Source organism: Amblyomma mixtum, chromosome 10 (assembly GCF_055824585.1).
Source record: "Amblyomma mixtum isolate Tamu chromosome 10, ASM5582458v1, whole genome shotgun sequence".
Taxonomy (NCBI): domain Eukaryota; kingdom Metazoa; phylum Arthropoda; class Arachnida; order Ixodida; family Ixodidae; genus Amblyomma; species Amblyomma mixtum.
The window spans coordinates 74,138,245-74,156,007 of record NC_143021.1 but is presented as its reverse complement, the minus strand read 5'-3'; the positions used below and the strand labels follow the sequence as shown (position 1 = coordinate 74,156,007).

Below are 17,763 nucleotides of genomic sequence, written 5' to 3'. Positions count from 1 at the left end.
TGCGTCTATTGCAATAAAGACGCACCATATCCTGACGGGGTCACTCCTTACTTTGAAATATGTCTCAGTTTGAAAAAGTTATGGTTAACAGTCAAACCGCATGAAACGTTCGCTCCGAACAGAAACGAAAAAACAGCGGGTAACTTACCCAGGATTCATGTCCAGACACGACGTTAAGCTGCCCCAAAAATACACTTAATACTGTCGATCGAACGCTTTGGCAGTTTCCAACTCTCAGCTTGAAAAGGTTTGAACTACGCGCATCAACGGTTAATTGATGGCCGAATGCGTCGAAGTGCAGTCAGCCAATCAGCGCCCCCGGCGCTAGACTCATGGTTTCCAGCACTCCCAATATTTGTTGTCAATCTTGTTCTTAAGAAAAAAAAGCAATTTTTATATTTTCAATTTTATAAATAAAAAACTATACTTTATATAAATAAATTTTACTTAAAACAACCAACTCATGCAACTTTATTCATGTAAAATTTGTTAGTCGACGCCTGTACGCCTCTACGGCCAACGGCCAATTCAGCTTCGGTAGCTTCCGTTCGGCTCAGCCAGCTCAGCTGATTGTTGTTGTCGCGCTCCCATCATTTGTGCGATCGCTGATAACAGTCCAATAACGCTGATTTTTTAAAGCTAGCTTGGCTCAAGGTATTTCTGAACTTGTTCTAATATGATCCTCTGGACTAAAACGAGGTGTCGTCGAAGTACACGCCGAGCTTTGAAGGATTCTAATGCACGCACACTGTCAGGCTGACTCGCACGCTTCTTCGCACAAGGCCAAGAAAAACGTGAATGAAATTCCTTCTGCTCACTGATACGCAATATTGGCTCGGACGCATGACAATGACTCCCGACACGAGCAGGAGCGAAAGGATACATCGCCTTGCAGCCTTCCTTAGGGAGCGCGGTGAAGCTTTCATGCCCTCGGCAGGCATTTGATGCCTGCTAGGAGACGTGGTGCTCAACGGAACGAGACGGCTCACTTTGACCACATCATGCCTGAACGAGCTGAACTATATATTTCGTCAGTTCTTGGGAGCACAGGAGAGTGAGTCCTTCGATGTCCCCTTGGGATGCAGTGCAAACTCGGACTTTGTCCATGACGCCTTTTTTTCTCCACGGCTTCATGCAGAAGACTTGCTCTCTGAAGGTACTTGAAACAATCCGCGACTCTAGCATGGTCGCTTTGCCTGCTTCTCTTCTTGTGCACCAGCGTGCGTGTGCCCTCGCAGGTTGATACTTCAGTGCGTCGTTTATCTGCCCCACATATCCATGATATCAAAAACAGAAGCCAAAAGTCTGATGTGTCAGGTTTTCTCTATCTCCAGCTACCTTCGCAGGGAGTGACAGCTATCAGTACCGAGTCTCTTACAATCCAATTAATGGTGCCGCAACTTTTTGAGTCAAGCCTGCTATTGAGACGGCCTAGGGCTAGTTGGAGGGATAAACTTTGCCATATATGCAAGAAAAAAAAAAAAAAGTGACCTTGCGAAGGGGACTACGTTGAAGTAACTGTGGCCATAATGTAAGAGGTGATGTGTGTTGTCTTTGGCAGCATGCAACCTGCGTGTAGTACATGCCATTTTTAAACTGAAGCTTGTACAGAGGTGTGCCAGGGTGCCCTTGCCATCCTTGTTTCCCTCTTCAGTCTGGCATGTGCAGTGTGTGCTTCCAACTCCGAAAAAACAACTGAGCTTGCTTCAGAAGATTCCTGGCCTGGCTGCTGTAAAGTCATACTGTCACAGCAAAGGAGATACTGCGCTTAGCTGTTGTATGCTTGAGTCTGGAACATCATGTGCTCTTTGTACTCCAGATTGTTCACAGTTCTCAGACCATTCAAGGCAGCCTCGACCTGTCCAAGTTCCACGGCCTGAAGATCCTCGAGTTGAAGGTTTGTTTTGGTTTGGTTTATTGGGGTTTAGCACCCCGAAGCAACACAGGCTATGAGGGATGCCGTAGTGAAGGGCTCCGCAAATTTCGACAACCTGGGGTTCTTTAACGTGCACTGACATCGCACAGCACACGGGCCTATGGAATTTCGCCTTCATCGAAATTTGGCCGCCGCGGCCGGGATCAAACACACGTCTTTCGGGTCAGCGGCTGAGCATTGTAACCACTGAGCCACTGCGGCGGGGCCCTTGAGTTGAAGAGAGTTCCACCACATCTTCTAGTTGGCTTTGATTCTTTGGTGTTCCAGCTGGAAACACTGATTTGCCAAAGAAATATCTCTTCAGTGATGGTGATTGACAGTCCCAGCACATGTCATTCCTTGTCTGAATATTGGGCGCAGCCCCCAGTGTGCACCATTTTTAATCAGCACATGAAACTTAATATAGTGAAGAAGTACCACCTGTCTACTGTTTTGTTAATGTGACCATAGGCCCCGACATTTTTGTTCTTAAAGTTAGTCAGGATGTGTGTATGAAGGGTGAGGGTAGGGGAGAGGGGGGAGCTTGGCCCTGCCAGCCGTTCGTTGATTATTGCAGATGTTCTTGGCTTGACAGGTCTGGTAGATTTGAGCGTGTTCTTTTTAGTGATTTTCTCATTCTACTCTGGTTGCCTTTACAATCTCTCACAAATGTAGGCAAGCCATCTGTTTATCTGCATTTATCACGGAGTTTCTGTGCACTGAACTAAATCTAACTTTTGGCTTTATGGCTGGTTAGCCTATGCTTGAGCAGAATTTTGCAGGACAGTATAGGACCAATGCTAAACTATTGTACAAACACCGTGCATATCATATTTGATAATGATAGAGCTAACCTTACAGATGCTTTCAGTTTGCCGCGTCGTTCTAGCATGGCTAAACACTTAGCTATAGATTGCTAGCATGACATAGACTGAACTTTTTGTCCCCATGTTTGCGCTGGAAGCTGAGAGCATACCTGGTTAGCTTAAAATGCCGCTGTCATAAACGGCTCACAGTGAAGAGTCGCATCAAATTTTTTACTAATTCTTCTGGGATGGGCATGGCTCTGTGCAGGAAGTTCTCCGAAGTCGCAGTAAGGTGCCACAGCCATGGGTGAAGATTACAGTGGCCAATTTCAGCTATGATGGCATAAATGATAGCCTGGTAAATAATGTCACACCATATTAAGTGTGCATGCCTGCATAATAAATGCATGTGTATGTTAGATTCATGTAGCATGTAACACAGCATTTTTTTAGTGCAAAAATCACTTTTTTTTTATTTGTTTTGCAGGCTTTACCTCCAAAGCTCTAGTATTTTGACTGCAGCAATAATTCTACATCTGATGCTTCTGGCGGGGAGGTTGGACATCACTTGCTTTTCATAGCATGAGCCAGTAAACGCTGCCAATCGGGTGACCTCTGAATGCCACTTTTTCCGTCTTTTTCAGTACCTCCTGAACATCGGAGTGCTCAGCCTGTCATTCAGTTTTCTTGAGAAGATAAATATACAAAGGAGAGGAGCCTGTGGTTCGTTAACCGTGCTATACTTGAGGAACGACTTTATTGAAAGCACCTCAGGTATGAGCAACCAGTTTTTAGAAGTGTACTTCCTTTGTTTTACTTCCCTTATTTCATGTAATAACAGTTGGCTTAGTGATTATAAAAAATATGAATGCTACAGCAGTACAACAATATGCAGTGGCTGTAGTTACAGTTCTTGTTCACGTTTTATTTTCTAGTTATTGTATCATTTTGTTATTCTTTTACAATGCTAGCTGTTAAAGCGAAGCTTCACAGTCAACATGTTTCATCGTCGACAAAAAGCATCTGCGCACCCGAGCATGACCAGGGAGATGGTGGTACTGTGCATGAGGTGCCACATCGTGGGGGACCACCACATGCACATAGCTCGCGCCTTGCGCTTCACGCGAACTTTCCCAAACCAAGACAGAGGTTCCCGGAGAAGGCATGTTTGTGTTCACAGTCATTTTAATTTCATGCAGCCAAGCTTGACCAGGAAGAGGGGGGCTGAGTGACACCCACACGGGCATCCCACATGGGCGTGATCATGACAACCCTGTGCACATAGGCGGTGTATTTTCATTTCAGTGAAATGAAACACCCTTCCCAAAACAAACACAATCACCACGTGCTCATAAGTGGCAAATGCGACTAGTTGCAACTCACATGGAGGTACTGCTAGTGCTGATCACCTGCATTGCCATTAGGGCAACTGCTGTTAAATCTTTTCAACTACAAGCCTACTTAATACTGCATGCCTACTTTGAGTCTGGCTCCACCTCTTGCAGACAAAAAAATAAAAAATTGCTGTGGCACTCTTTGACCTTGCTGCATTTGTACAAAATCACATTATCACAGTCATCTGCATGCCTGCTAATGGTGGCAATATTTTGATTGGTGCTAGTGCGAAATAAACTTATATGTACTAGAATTTCAGCATGCATCAAGAAACTTTGCAGGCTGAAATTGATTGAGAGCTCTTCGCCGTGGCCACCTTCATAGGTCAGCTTAAACTTTTTGAGACTTGATGATCTATCTGTTTGCCTCTCTTAATCTTGAGTTGTGCTAATTTGTGATAGCCATTTTTGCTGCTAGAAGAAGAAGTAAGAGTACGTGCCATGTGGGGCTTGCTGTATACAAGACAGAGGACAGCATGCATAGTTGGTGTACTTGATTGCTCTTGTCTATTCCAGGATTCAGCTGGTGCTTCAAAGTCTCCTTCAGGTATCGAGCGGCTGAGGGAGCTTGGTCTCTCCTACAGCTGCCTTGCAGAGAGCTCTTCCTTGACTGGCTTCAAGCAACTGTACTGCTTGTCTATTGTAAGAGGATAATTTTTATTGTAAAAATGACAACAACACTAGTAGTCATTGCATGATCAGTAAAATCCTGATTTTGACTTCATACAGCTGGATGTTTAAAAGATTAGTGGTGACTTTGACTGTGCATTAGTAATCTTTTACTTATTGCATGTACTGTAATGTGCATGAAATGATACCCCTTTTCCGGTATTTAAACTGCCTGCTCAAATAGTTCTGGAGAGTGCCTTGTGAGAGATGCTACCGGTGTGTTTTTTTAAGCATTTTTTTGTTGTTGACTTGAGGGTATGGGCAGCCATGTAGAGACATAGGTGCAGGGATACGTTTGAAAGATTTGTCATGTATTGGAATGCCTAAGTAAGGTGCGGTGGCATGGATACCTGTCTGTAATTTGTTTTAGCACCTAATTCTCTTTAAATTGTCTGCACCGTAGTTGTTGACAGACAATGAAAATAAAGTTTCTTTATGTGTGCCACGCCTCTTAAGCTTAGAGCCATGCTGCTACTAAGTCTGGCTGTTCATAGCTTTTTGTTTTTTTTTCTGTTCACAGTTTCGGCTTTCAGGCAACCCTATCGCCTTCGACCAGGAATATTTCTCCATAGTAGCTTGTCACCTACACCGTAGAGCTCTCACAGAAAAGTTCAGACTGGATGAGGGGCTGTTACCGAAAAAATTGATAAAGGTAAAATTGCATCCTTGTGCGCGGCCTGGCCAGTCCTTTTACTCTCCCTGCTTGATGAAGAAGTGTTTTCTTTCTTTTCTTTCGTCCTCCTACCTTTTTGATTCAGTAACAGGAAAGAGTTTCTTGTAAATCTTATGTTAATCATATCCTTCTTAGTGGAATCTAACCTCTTCAGAGAGTGAAAACATTTGACTTTACCTTGAAACATGCGCATCATTTAGAATATGCGAGGTGTGCTCATGCTTGTGTGTATTACAGTTTTGATTTGGCTCAAGAGACATGTGCATGCGTGGACATGGGCGTTATTAGGTAAACCTCAATTAACTCATTAAAGTTGTATCATTGGGATGACATTGTGAGGAAATTGTGCTACCTTCCAACTACCCTCTACCTCTTTCTTCCCTTCCCCCTCCCTGTAGTATGGAGTAGCAAGCAACGGTCCTATTTTCTCTCGCCAACCCCTCTGGTTTTCCTCTCTTTAGTTTTTTTTCCTCTCTCTCGGGCTACCTGACAGGTGTCTTCATGTTTTGCATTGTTATCACCAGAAATTTTGTTGCTGTAGCTAGATGTTACTGTTATAGCAAGCCACACTTTTTATCACCCAACTTTAACTGAGGCACGTGTTGCAAAAGTACAAAATCCAGCTGTCGCATACCGAAAATGAGACAAATGCTTGAATAACCTATCTCACCCTAATCTCTGCTCTGTGTGTTCACACGGTTCCCTCTACATATCAGAGGCAAGTTGTTTACTGTCTGTTTGTTGTCCTCCGCAGCCTGTGAATGCAAGGCAGCCCCAAGTGAGGCAGGCCGATATGCCGTTACCAGATCTCATAATCTCTGTGCCGTCGCTGTAGAATGAAGTGGAGGCGTACGACAACAGAAGCCTACTGGAAGAGATGGCAGGCCAGCATGGCAGATTGGCAGTGGCCTGCACGTCTACTCCGCATGGCTTTGAGGCCAGGCTCTCTGCACCGGTCGATCCGGAGTGCAGTTCACCGAGCAGTGTTGAAGTGATGGATGCTGCGCTCAGTGTAAAACAGAAGGATGGCAAAAAACGCAAGAAGCGGCATTCTACCAGAGTGGCAGCCATTTCAGACCAAGGAGGATATGTGTCCTGTGCCAAGGAAACCAGTGCCAGTAAGTTGTCTGATCAGAGTTTCAGGTCTTGTAAGATGTGCAGTTTTCACAGTAACCCAGTTTGGTTGCAGCTGTTTTGCTTTGGCAGGACACCCTATACCGGGGCTCCTCATTCTGTTTTATCCTTGTAACACCTTCAGAAGTGCTGTGTAACCCTATGTGTCTTGGCTTCTGCCCTTTCCTGCCTAACATGCATACAAAAAGAATGCAGGCACTTAGCTCCTCAGTTAATAATGACTGGCAGTATAGTGGAACACTGTACTTATGATTAGTGTCAAAATAAAGTGGGTAAAGGAAAAATGCAATTTCAGTCATGCATGGATTTAGTGCTTTGGGAGCCCTGTTTGAAAACCTGTGCCCTGCAGGGATTCTAGCGTGCAGCAAAGTTTTTTTATTTTTTTTGTGCACCTGCTTTGTAACTGAAATGTGAACCTTTTTTTGAGCATTAATAATGCATATAATAATAAATCACACAAATGGGTTATTTATTGAAACATATCATAGGCTAGATGTGCGTGCCTCAGTGATAATTGCCACTTTGCCAGAGAATGTTAAGACTGCAGGGTTTCTTCAGCGCTGACTTCATGAGTCCTGAGATGTGCACATGTGCATGAAACACATACTTGTGTGCATGATATGCGTGCTCATGGGCAGTATATAAAGCATATGGTCAACTCCAGCATCAAAAAGTTACTGTCAAAAGGGACACCACAGCATATGGCCGCAGATCAGTTTTGGCCACCGGGAATTCGCAAACCTGCATCAGAATCATAGTGCATGCAAATTTTTCATTTGTCTTGCTTCAGGCTGCTGTGTTGAGCCTGCCTTGAGCCCGTGACCCCATGCTTAGCAGCTGGATATCATATTTTAGGAGCCCTCGCAGCAGCTTCAAATTTAGTACTGCCTTTTGATCACCAGCAGAATAAAGTTTAGCCTGTAATTCTTAGAATTCTTAGAGCATTCTGGTTAGACCACATGTCAACTCGCACACGTAGATGTTACAGCCTCCCTGCGCTTGACCATTACAAATTAAAACCGCAAGTCCCCCCTGCAGGAAGAAGAGAAGCTGCAGCTGGCGGTCAAGGACCTGACGGTGGCCCAGCTGCAGCGGCTGAAGCTGTCCCCCTCGGTGCACGAGAGCCACCCCTACGACTTCTACGAGGATGATGGGGAAGACAACCAGCCCTTCCCCACCCTGCAGCACGTGCTGGAGGCAGTGGACCCTGCGGTCGGCTTCAACGTTGAGATCAAGTGCCCCATGCAGTTCCGGGTGGGTAGCACTGCGGTCAGAAGAAGGGATCCCTGCTCAGGAGGTGCCCACCAGTTCAGTCCCACTAGCATGGACTGGAGCAGCTTGAGGTGTCACATGGCATTCCAATTCTCTCACTCATTTTTAACAAAAGGGAAACAGTCCTGCTGGTCCTATTTTAATAAGTACCTACTATCAACCAGTTGTACATACTGGTGGTGTAATGTGAGCACATTTTCTTTCTTCTTACCTCTTTTTTTTCCTCTCCCTGGTGATGGAAAATGATTTGCGCTGTTAAAATTGCTCTGTGTCTTGCCAAAATGAGGGTGGGGTGAGGGCAGACTGTTGTCAGAAGTGTTAAGCTTGGGATGCTTTACCAGTGTAGTAAGTCAATACGCACTCGTTGGTTTCCCAATCAACGCTGTCCACGAAGCGAGTTGTCCACAATAGTGATTTGTGAATAACAATGAAACATTAATCCAGGAAAAGTACTTTGTGCTTAAGCTCTGTTTCTGCGCGTGACTGTGTGCAGTGGAATTTAATTTAGGCAAAATCTTGGCGACTTTACATGTGCATCATCCTATGCATTGTGTTCAAAACTTAGTGCAGTTTGAAACGCCGCGGAGGTTATGAGACACAGGACTGCATGTCTCCTACCATGGCTGTTCACATCTCACAGTCCACTGCTTGTAAATGTCTGCATCCAGACGGCCAATAGGTGCTGAACATGTCAAAGTAGCAACTGCTGAGAAAGCTTTGTTCACAGGCATTCATACAATACGTCGAAGCATATGAAAGAGGCAGGTACAGGGTCGTCCACTCTTGGGGTGATCACCGCTCCCCGTGGCTGCGCTCCGCGGAGCGCCAGTGCGTCCGGCGCGGCCGCGCATCGAAGCAAAGCTGCGCATGCGCGGGGGGAACTAGGGGAGGTGCTTCGCGTCGTCTGCTACAGCGCTGGAGCGCGCCGCTCTTGCTTTGCTGTGAAGCGCACTTCACTGAGCTCCAGCGACTGAGGGACCGAGACGGCATCGCGGGAAAGAGCACTTTAATCGCGGCAGCGTATTGGTTTCGCCTAGAGCATGTGAACAGCCTGTTTCTTCACCGTCAGAAAGTCAATTCAATGCAGAAACTGAAACAAGCATCTCCGCAGATAAACAACTTAAGCATTGCCCCCCCCCCCCCCCCCCCCCCCCCCCCCCGATTGATGAGGATAAAATGACTAAAGCGCTATTCTTTTGCGCGCTGTGCTGGTGCTATTTTTTGTTGTTGCCGCAACTGTTAGTGCCGTGTGTCTGGAGATCCTATCAGGCGCGCTTTTCTTGGTTTAGGGCGATGACGTGATGAGCATAGCGCGCAGTTTCGTGCATCGCTTGATGCTATATCGAATTTGATTAATGGGGCTAATAAAACGGCCAACACCCGTCGCTCTGCAGATGGAATCCCACACATCCGGCACGCACGAAGGCTGATCAAACTATTTGGTCACCGCTGAGGCCTCTGGTTAATATAAACCGCTCGGGGTTTATTAACGTGCGTTTCCATAGCAGAGCCACGGGCGTTATTGCATTATGTCATTAAAATTACCGAGGTCACTTAACACTGCTTGCGTGCTGTGAATGCGAAATCATTTATGGGTCATCATGAATTCTGCTGCGTGTTCTATTAAAGGTTTCCCCCACCTTTACCATAAAGGCCTTTGTCCAGAAGGTCTTTGGCCTATAATCATTTACCACAAAAAGCGTTCGACCCGAAGGCATTTAACAATCTCATAATGACTATCAGCATTTATTATGCCCTTTACCTAAAGGCCTTTTAGCTAAAGGTATTTGTCCTAAATGCCTTTGACCTAAAGGTCTTTGCCATAAAACTTTTTTCTGAAGGCCTTTATTGTTTATCATTAGTGCCTTTCACCATTAATAATAATGTCCTTTACCTAAAGGTCTCTATTGCAAAGGCCTTTCACCTTAAGGACTTTGTCCTAAAGACCTTTCACTATTATCACTACTAACTATTAATACTGCTAACTATTATCCCGTACACACATCTCTGATGTCTAGGCTATATTTCAATTATGATGTCTGGCTTTCCTTGATTACGTCATCTGAGTTTTTGGACCACTTTTGCAAACAGCGACATCCGGGTTTCGTTGCCGATAAGCCATATAATGTCGCTATAAAGGTGAAATGTTATAGGGCAAAAGAAGGACGAACACAGATAGTCCATGGACAGGACAGCCGCTGCCCGCTCCTGGCCACAGGACAGCGCCTGTCCTGTCCATTGACTATCTGTGTGTTCGACCTTCTTTTTGAGTTGCAAAAGTTGACCTTTCTTCAGAATGAACCAAGCAGCCGTGGAACACGTTTTATTCTATATTGTCTCCATCGAAGTACTGCCTCCGCGGCTGCGGTTGAACCCGCAACGTTTGGATCAGGGGCAAGAGCGAAAGTCACTGAGTCACGGCAGCGGGTTTCTCAATGATACGAAGCCGCACAGCACCAGCGCGAGTTCAGCTTGAATCATGTCCGAGATGTATAGGATGGCGGTCTGTGGTAGCCGAGTCATGCTACCCGCTCTTATCAGCTTACGATGCTGATACGTGGCTGCTCATGACTGCTCAACGAAGGGGCTGGCCACTCTCAAGCGAATGATTCTCGGATTGTTCGTAAAAGCGAAGGCCAGCGGATGTTTTTACTCTGACCGCAGTTCTGTCGGCTTGCATGATCATCGTGCGATCAGCTTTGGAATATGGATTGCTTTTATCTTTTGCTGCTTCCCATGCCCCTTCGGCGACAAAAACTCTTTGACAGCGCAGGCCCATTTCATTTCCCGGTGCACTTTCGAAAAGGTAGCCATGTCGCGGGTGCCAGAAAATGAAAGACGGCGCATTGTAGATCTCTGCCTTCAAAACTATTCCCAAAGAGTTATATCAGAGATGACTAATCGGCCATTTAAAACTGCGAATCGAATCATCCAGGCGTACAAAAAGGAAGGAAGAATTGCTGATGCTCCCCGTAAAGCCCGGCCCAAAGTGACCACGGAAGAGGACGACATGGCCATTGTTGCGGCGGTGGCTGACAACCCCACTTCAACTGTTCGCGAAATTAAGAATAACCTCGGGCTGGATGGCGTCTCAGACACGACTATCAAGCGTCGCCTCTACGCGGCAGGTCTGAAAAGCAGAACGGCGGCGCAAAAGCCAATAGTGAGCGCGGCCAACAAAGTAAAGCGCGTAAATTTCGCCCTTCAGCATGAGCAGTGGACCGAAAACGAATGGAGAAAAGTCGTCTTCACAGATGAGTCCACCTTTACAACAAGATGGGACCAGAGGCAGCGAGTTTGGCGCCCCGAGAACTGCCGGTAAGCATAATTAGCGTGAGCTCTCATGTCTTGCAAGTGCGCAGGAACTTTGCACAGATATGGAAACGAAGATGTTGATAGCTTGTTACTCTATTCAAAAAATTTCAATGATAGCATGTGTTCAAATTATAATTCATGTTGCGCTTTTTCTTCCGTGTTTTAAAGGAAATATTGAGCTAATAAATGTAATCTCGCAAGCCATATTTTCAGCGCAACGATTTTTGGGTTTCATCCCAGATTATATATACGTTTTTGTATCCCGTATTTACTTCCTGCCAAAGAGTTTAGAAAATTTTGAAACCAAAGACAATCTCCGATTTACTAGCGTTGTGCTGGACCCACGAGCGAAGAAATGTTTGCCTGAAGCTGGGCATAAATCGTGATCTATGTTGGTGCTTGTATTTTAGATTTAACGTCTTATGTCACATAGGCTATGTGAGACGCCATAGAACAGCGCGCTAAAAGAACCTTGACCGTCTAAGCGGTCTTTAAAATGTTATGATATCGCATACATCAAATGCGTTTTACATTTCGACCGCTCCTAACACGGCCGCCGCGGCCAGGTTTCGTTCCCGCGAGTTGGGATCGGTAGCCTGCGCCATATTGTAATGAGATCAAAAATGACAAAATGTGCGGCCACCGGGGTCTTTGTTCATTCCTTTCGTATTATATTCCGTGATAACCACTGGAATGACAGGAAAGGCACGGTGGCTGTATATTTGACTCTGGGGACGAGTTCAATTGCGTTTCAGCCTGTTAGTGCCAAGCCAAAATCTTAAGAGGTCAGAACATTTCGGTATTCATTACTCTCAGTCTAGACTCTGCATCTGCTTGTTTAAAAAAGGAAATACAATTTTTTTTTATAGATACATGCCGGAGTTTATCCAGCGGGTCGCAGCTAGCGGCCGCTCTGCTGTGAGCGTCTGGGGCGTAATGACTGCTGAAGGACTTGGACCTCTTGTTCAAATCCAGGGCCGCTTCAATGCGGACTCATACTGTTCAATCCTGGACGACGTGCTGCTGCCGTATCTAGTCGGAGGACCATTTCCGGACAATGAATTTATCCTGCAGCACGACAACTCTCCGATTCACAAGGCAAGAAAGGTCGGTGCCTACCTGGACGACCGTGGCGTGGCAGTTCTGGACTGGCCACCACAATCACCCGACATCAACGTCATCGAGAATGTTTGGGGCAGAATGAAATTTTCTATGGCACGCCGACAACTCCACAGCCTCTCAGCGGACGCGCTTTGGACAGCTGTGGAAGAGGAGTGGGATCGCCTTAGGTCCAACACTAGCTTTTGTCGTTCGCTGTACAGCTCCATGCCAAGCAGAATGCGAGCTGTCATTGACGGTGGTGGCGAAGCCACTCGCTACTGAACAGAGTAGAGTTTTAAGAAAGAACTGCTCTGCAATGACGCCAACAGCGATTAGAGCGAAGATATGGGCCCAGGAGAAAACAGACCAAAAAAAAGGCGCACCAGTAAGCAAGAAACGCTCACATATCCATACCAAAGTATCGCACGAGCCCCATCGCTTGTCTCCTCCTTTCAACTTGGGTTATGCATTTTCCCCCACCCCGACCACTTTTTCTGAGGTGAAGGGCACCCTCACAAGTACCGTCTTCAAGAGAGATGGTGACTCACTTCGTTTGTTTCCAGGCAGAAATAGTTGTGCCTCTTACGTCTAAAGTGTCATGTCTTTTACTCAACGTCTTTTCCGTGTCTAACTGTGCAGAAAATGTTTTTGTAAATATATGTCACTCATTTCTTTCCTCTTTCACTTGACTTCTCTGCGTTGCTTCTTTCTCACAGAATACAGCTTAATTGTAAGCTAGAAAACAGACACGTCTCTCATAGCTTTTCCCCCCCAACCGCCTATTCAAAACGAACACAAACAGCATTCTCAGACAGTGTGCATTGATCCCAGAGACTCAAAAAAGAAAAAAGAAACGTCAGTGCTACCTGCCTTACAACAGCTTATGAATGTAATAATCAAAGAATTGATTTGCGATTAATCTACCTTAGAATGCGACTTCCCGCGTCAGGTATCCCACAACGAACCGGAACTGCTTCGGCGATTTTACATCAAGTGATGGTAATCAAAATAATTTGTTAGTTGGTTTGTTTATCGGGTTTAACGACATTAAGCGACTCAGGATATGTGGGACGCCATAGTGGAGGGCTCCGGAGAATTTCGACCACCTGGGGTTCTTTAACGTGCAATGACATCGCACAGTACAAAGGCGCCTTGCGTTTCGTCTTCATCGAAACGCGGCCGGGATCGAACCCGCACCCTCGGGATCAGCAGTCGGAAGCCCTAACCACTGAGCCACCGCGGCTTCACATGACGTAAATAAGTTGTATTTTTTATCGGATCTAGAAATATGACTATGGGGCGTAAGGTTGCGACCCTTTGATCGCAGAAATCAGTTGCTATGCCGGACAGCGCAGTGTCGCACATCCCGTAAAGCGATCCACGAACACCTACGAGCGACATTAACACAACAATAAAATAGCCGCGGAGAAGCTGAGATCACTGATTAGCTTCTGTCAAAGTACTGTTTTTATTGCCCGGCTTAATGGTAGAAGAAATGACAAGCAAATGAACAAAATATATATACGAGTGAACAATCGCTCAATTTTTTTTTCCTGATTTTACACGGATGTTGGCCATTTTATTAGCCCCATTAATCAAATTCGATATAGCATCAAGCGATGCACGAAACTGCGCGCTATGCTCATCACGTCATCGCCCTAAACCAAGAAAAGCGCGCCTGATAGGATCTCCAGACACACGGCACTAACAGTTGCGGCAACAACAAAAAATAGCACCAGCACAGCGCGCAAAAGAATAGCGCTTTAGTCATTTTATCCTCATCAATCGGGGGGGGGGGCAATGCTTAAGTCGTTTATCTGCGGAGATGCTTGTTTCAGTTTCTGCATTGAATTGACTTTCTGACGGTGAAGAAACAGGCTGTTCACATGCTCTAGGCGAAACCAATACGCTGCCGCGATTAAAGTGCTCTTTCCCGCGATGCCGTCTCGGTCCCTCAGTCGCTGGAGCTCAGTGAAGTGCGCTTCACAGCAAAGCAAGAGCGGCGCGCTCCAGCGCTGTAGCAGACGACGCGAAGCACCTCCCCTAGTTCCCCCCGCGCATGCGCAGCTTTGCTTCGATGCGCGGCCGCGCCGGACGCACTGGCGCTCCGCGGAGCGCAGCCACGGGGAGCGGTGATCACCCCAAGAGTGGACGACCCTGTACGTTAAGTGGGCACATTTGACCGCAAGGCACGAAACCACACAAAGCAGGGTGCCATTGCTGAAGCAATTGAGCTTTTGCAATTCCTGTGGCTTGTGTGCTGACCTCAAAATACTACATGCAAGGAAATCTTGTTAGCAAAGCTGAAGTCTTGTTCGCGTTGCTATCCATATTTGCACTACGAAAGTACGTGGGCCTCAGTGGGCTGTGTGTAATTTCATGTTGTTATTGTCTGAATGAGTTTTCCCAGAAATGCTGTTCATAATTCGAGTTATCCAAGTTAACAGGGGCCGCAGGTACGGGACATGACTGTATTTTGCTTTGCCGTAAGTCCACCGCTGCGTTGTGTGTTGTTGCGACATTCTCCATTGAGCAGCTGCAGCTGACACCACTCCTCGCTCAGCTGCATGGAGTAGCAGTGTGAAGCAGTGTGCAATTTCAAGCCGTCTGCTGGTGGTGGTCTGCACAGGATGGAACGTGGGAGATGGACCTCAACTTTGACCTCAACCAGTACTTGGACATAATCCTGTGGACCCTGCTGGACTACAGTGGCAAGCGTTGCATCATCCTGTCCTGCTTCCACCCAGACATATGCACCATGTACGTTGTGGTCACAACTGGAGATGGGCTCTCTGAGCTTCTGTGCCAGCTTTTATGCCGGTGAATAGGGCAGTCTGGGCTCTGAACTGTGTTGTTCCATGCATTAAGGTTTGTGCCGAGGTGCACTTCAACTTTTCAAGACTTTTGTTGGGGCTGTTGACTGTGGAGTGCATCTTTAGGAGGGGTGAGGGCGAGAGTTCATCGTCTCACTTTCACGAAACGCTGGGGGTGCTTAATGCACTGTGGACAAGAACCAAACCCTGTGGGCGCTAAATGTTTGCTCTAAATGTTTGACAAAGTCTGTACAGGGGTTGAGACTTAGAGTGGTGTTCCTGCTTGGGCTGGACCTGGAATGCAATTACTATGATTGAAAGCATTGCTTTGCAGGGAGTTTGCTGTTTTGTCGCCTCCGGAGTGCGAGTCCACTGTTACTACAGGCTGTGCCGGGTAAATGTTGCTTACGGAAGTTGTTGTGAGTGGCCCTCCCTTGAAGCGGCCTGGCACGCCTACCTGTTGTAGTCTGCAGTCGTAGAGATCAGTATGCCAGACAATGAGGAAGCATTTTTGTGTAGGGTGCACCTGACAAATTGCCTCCTAGGGACACAAGTGAGCGTTTGTTCATGGCAGTGTAGGGTTCTGGATGCTGCTAGTTGTAGGCCCTGGGTAGGGCGTGTCTGTGCACACTCGTGCCTGACATGTCACGGTGCCTCGGGTGCTGCAAGTTTAGCAGAATTCATGATAGCTGTGCAAGCTCTGTTTGCTTCTTTGCAATGATGCGAAAGTCATTAGTACAGTCGAGCCCTCTTTTAACGGCCCCACTTATAGCGAACACTCGCTTAGTACGAACAAAGACGTGATTGTCACAGTTTACATTATGGCTATGGCACCGAATCTCAGATGGAGCAAACGTCCGCAGACACAAAATTCGCTTACAGCAAACATGCAGGCGCCAGGAACTCTGGCATGCAGCGAGATACTCCATTGTGGTCCCACAGGAACATCGATAATGTTCTCACTTTGTGCACAAAAACCTTGAAAAGGGCCGGTTACACAAAATGAAAGTTCGCTGCTGGCACACAGCGTCACTACGGCCTCCAGGCACTCAGCTGTGCCTGTTCCAGGAAACAATCTCATGGCAGGGGAGGAGCTAAACTCTCATGGATTATCAGTGGTGCTTTCGTCCTCTCCTTCAGACACGGTACTGCACGAATGTTTTTACGGCAGGTCGTAAAAAAAGAGAGATCTTAACGTGCGTGAATGGAACTACGGAAAGAGAGGCCAGCTCACTCTGCACTTGGCTGCATTCGTCAGTTGCCGCCTTATCTGCTGTTGGCCGAGCAGATAAGTGGCCAACAGCAGATAGGCGGTTGGGCCTCGCTGGCTTGAGCGCTTCTTTCGAGCCTCTCATTGAGGCCCTTCCTCTCTGCACTGTGTCTGTGCTAAGCTCACCACCTGCCTCTGCACTTTGTTTGCCTCAAAGACGGGCTCAAGCTAGAGAAGCCAAGAGAGTGCGAAACGTTTCCTGGGTGCAAAAACCGGCCACCGCCACTGCATTGGCACGCAGCTTTGACGTGATCTTCTATGAAGGGCTGACCCTTGCGGGCACAAATTTCGTGTCTGGCTGATATATACGCTACTTTCATCGCGTGACGTGCCATGCCTAAAAGCACGGCGCCAATGAGATGTGTGAAAACATCCCAACCAGCATCTAAACTCTGCTAGGCGGATTGCTACTGGCAGATACCGCACAGACAGCTCGCCATGAAAGTCTGCCTCGCAGTTGTAACCTATATTATGATCAGTCTACTTATACCAAACACCCGGATATAACAAACAATCGATGTGCAATGGTTGTGTTCGTTATAAGAGCGCTCAACTGCATGTATACATAGATCACCATGTGATGTTCACCTATGGCTGCCAAGTAATTTATGACTGCATTTTTGCTCTTGTGGTTCTTTTGGTTTCGGTTTCAGCAGTCAAAGAATGGCTGTGCCAGTATAGGTTGTGTGAAACAAAAAAATAATGTTCCTCTGTAATCACTGCTTTGTCACTTTAATTCACTAAAACCCTTAATTGAGCCAATATACCTGAAAACCTGGAATGACAACAAGTGAAGAAGTAGCGATTATGTTGCAGCTTTTGCATTGCTTCACATCACCTGATTGGAACATTGTTGATGCCGTAGCCATTGTTCGGCTGTTGAAACCGAAACAGTATGAGAGAAGAAATTCAGTCATAAATTCTTTAGTGGTCACTGGCAAATACCATGTGGGGATCCATGTAATACTAATGTCTTACAGATGACTGCAAAAAGGCAGCACAGAACAGAAATTTGATGTTTTGATAGCCCTTCAGGAATTTCACAATATCGCTGATTCAGGGGTAGATTTTTTTTTTAATGAACGAACAACCCTCGTTACCTACAGCCAATAAATATTGAAGAAAAATTTTGAGATCAGCAAAGTTGGGAAATTTTCTGAGTACTGATTGTATGTTCTAAAAATTTATGCATTTAGCTCCCATCGTCAACTCCATTGCACAAACTAAGCACTTAGTTACGACATAAGCAAGGATTGTTCTGTGTAGCAGCTGAAAGAAGAAGGATGCACAACCATGGCAGCAAGTGTCACCATCCCCACTGTGGCTCAGGCACCATGGCCACCCGTTGTGGGTGTAGGAGGGGGGTGCCCGTTACTCTCAGCATGTCCACTCTCTTCTCTG

At 46.4% G+C, this 17,763-nt stretch overlaps 1 protein-coding gene and 1 long non-coding RNA gene across 3 annotated transcripts in view; both read left to right on the top strand.

Moving 5' to 3' along the window:
• The first annotated feature begins 547 nt into the window (after positions 1-547).
• LOC149326135 (uncharacterized) lies at positions 548-3,496 on the top strand. The gene is made up of 5 exons (XR_016286359.1): positions 548-1,156; positions 1,820-1,897; positions 2,990-3,079; positions 3,209-3,277; positions 3,366-3,496. It is a non-coding gene; the product is annotated as an uncharacterized LOC149326135 (long non-coding RNA).
• Positions 3,497-6,215: 2,719 nt separating this feature from the next.
• The window catches only part of LOC149326134 (glycerophosphocholine phosphodiesterase GPCPD1-like), a 30,692-nt gene continuing 19,144 nt past the window's right edge, over positions 6,216-17,763 (top strand). For both annotated transcript variants that reach the window (XM_089563753.1, XM_089563754.1), the window contains exons 1-3: positions 6,216-6,575; positions 7,630-7,845; positions 14,909-15,039. In XM_089563753.1, the coding sequence (XP_089419879.1) occupies positions 6,483-6,575; positions 7,630-7,845; positions 14,909-15,039 (440 nt within the window). In that variant the 5' untranslated portion in view covers positions 6,216-6,482. The remainder of the gene's footprint in view (positions 6,576-7,629; positions 7,846-14,908; positions 15,040-17,763) is intronic.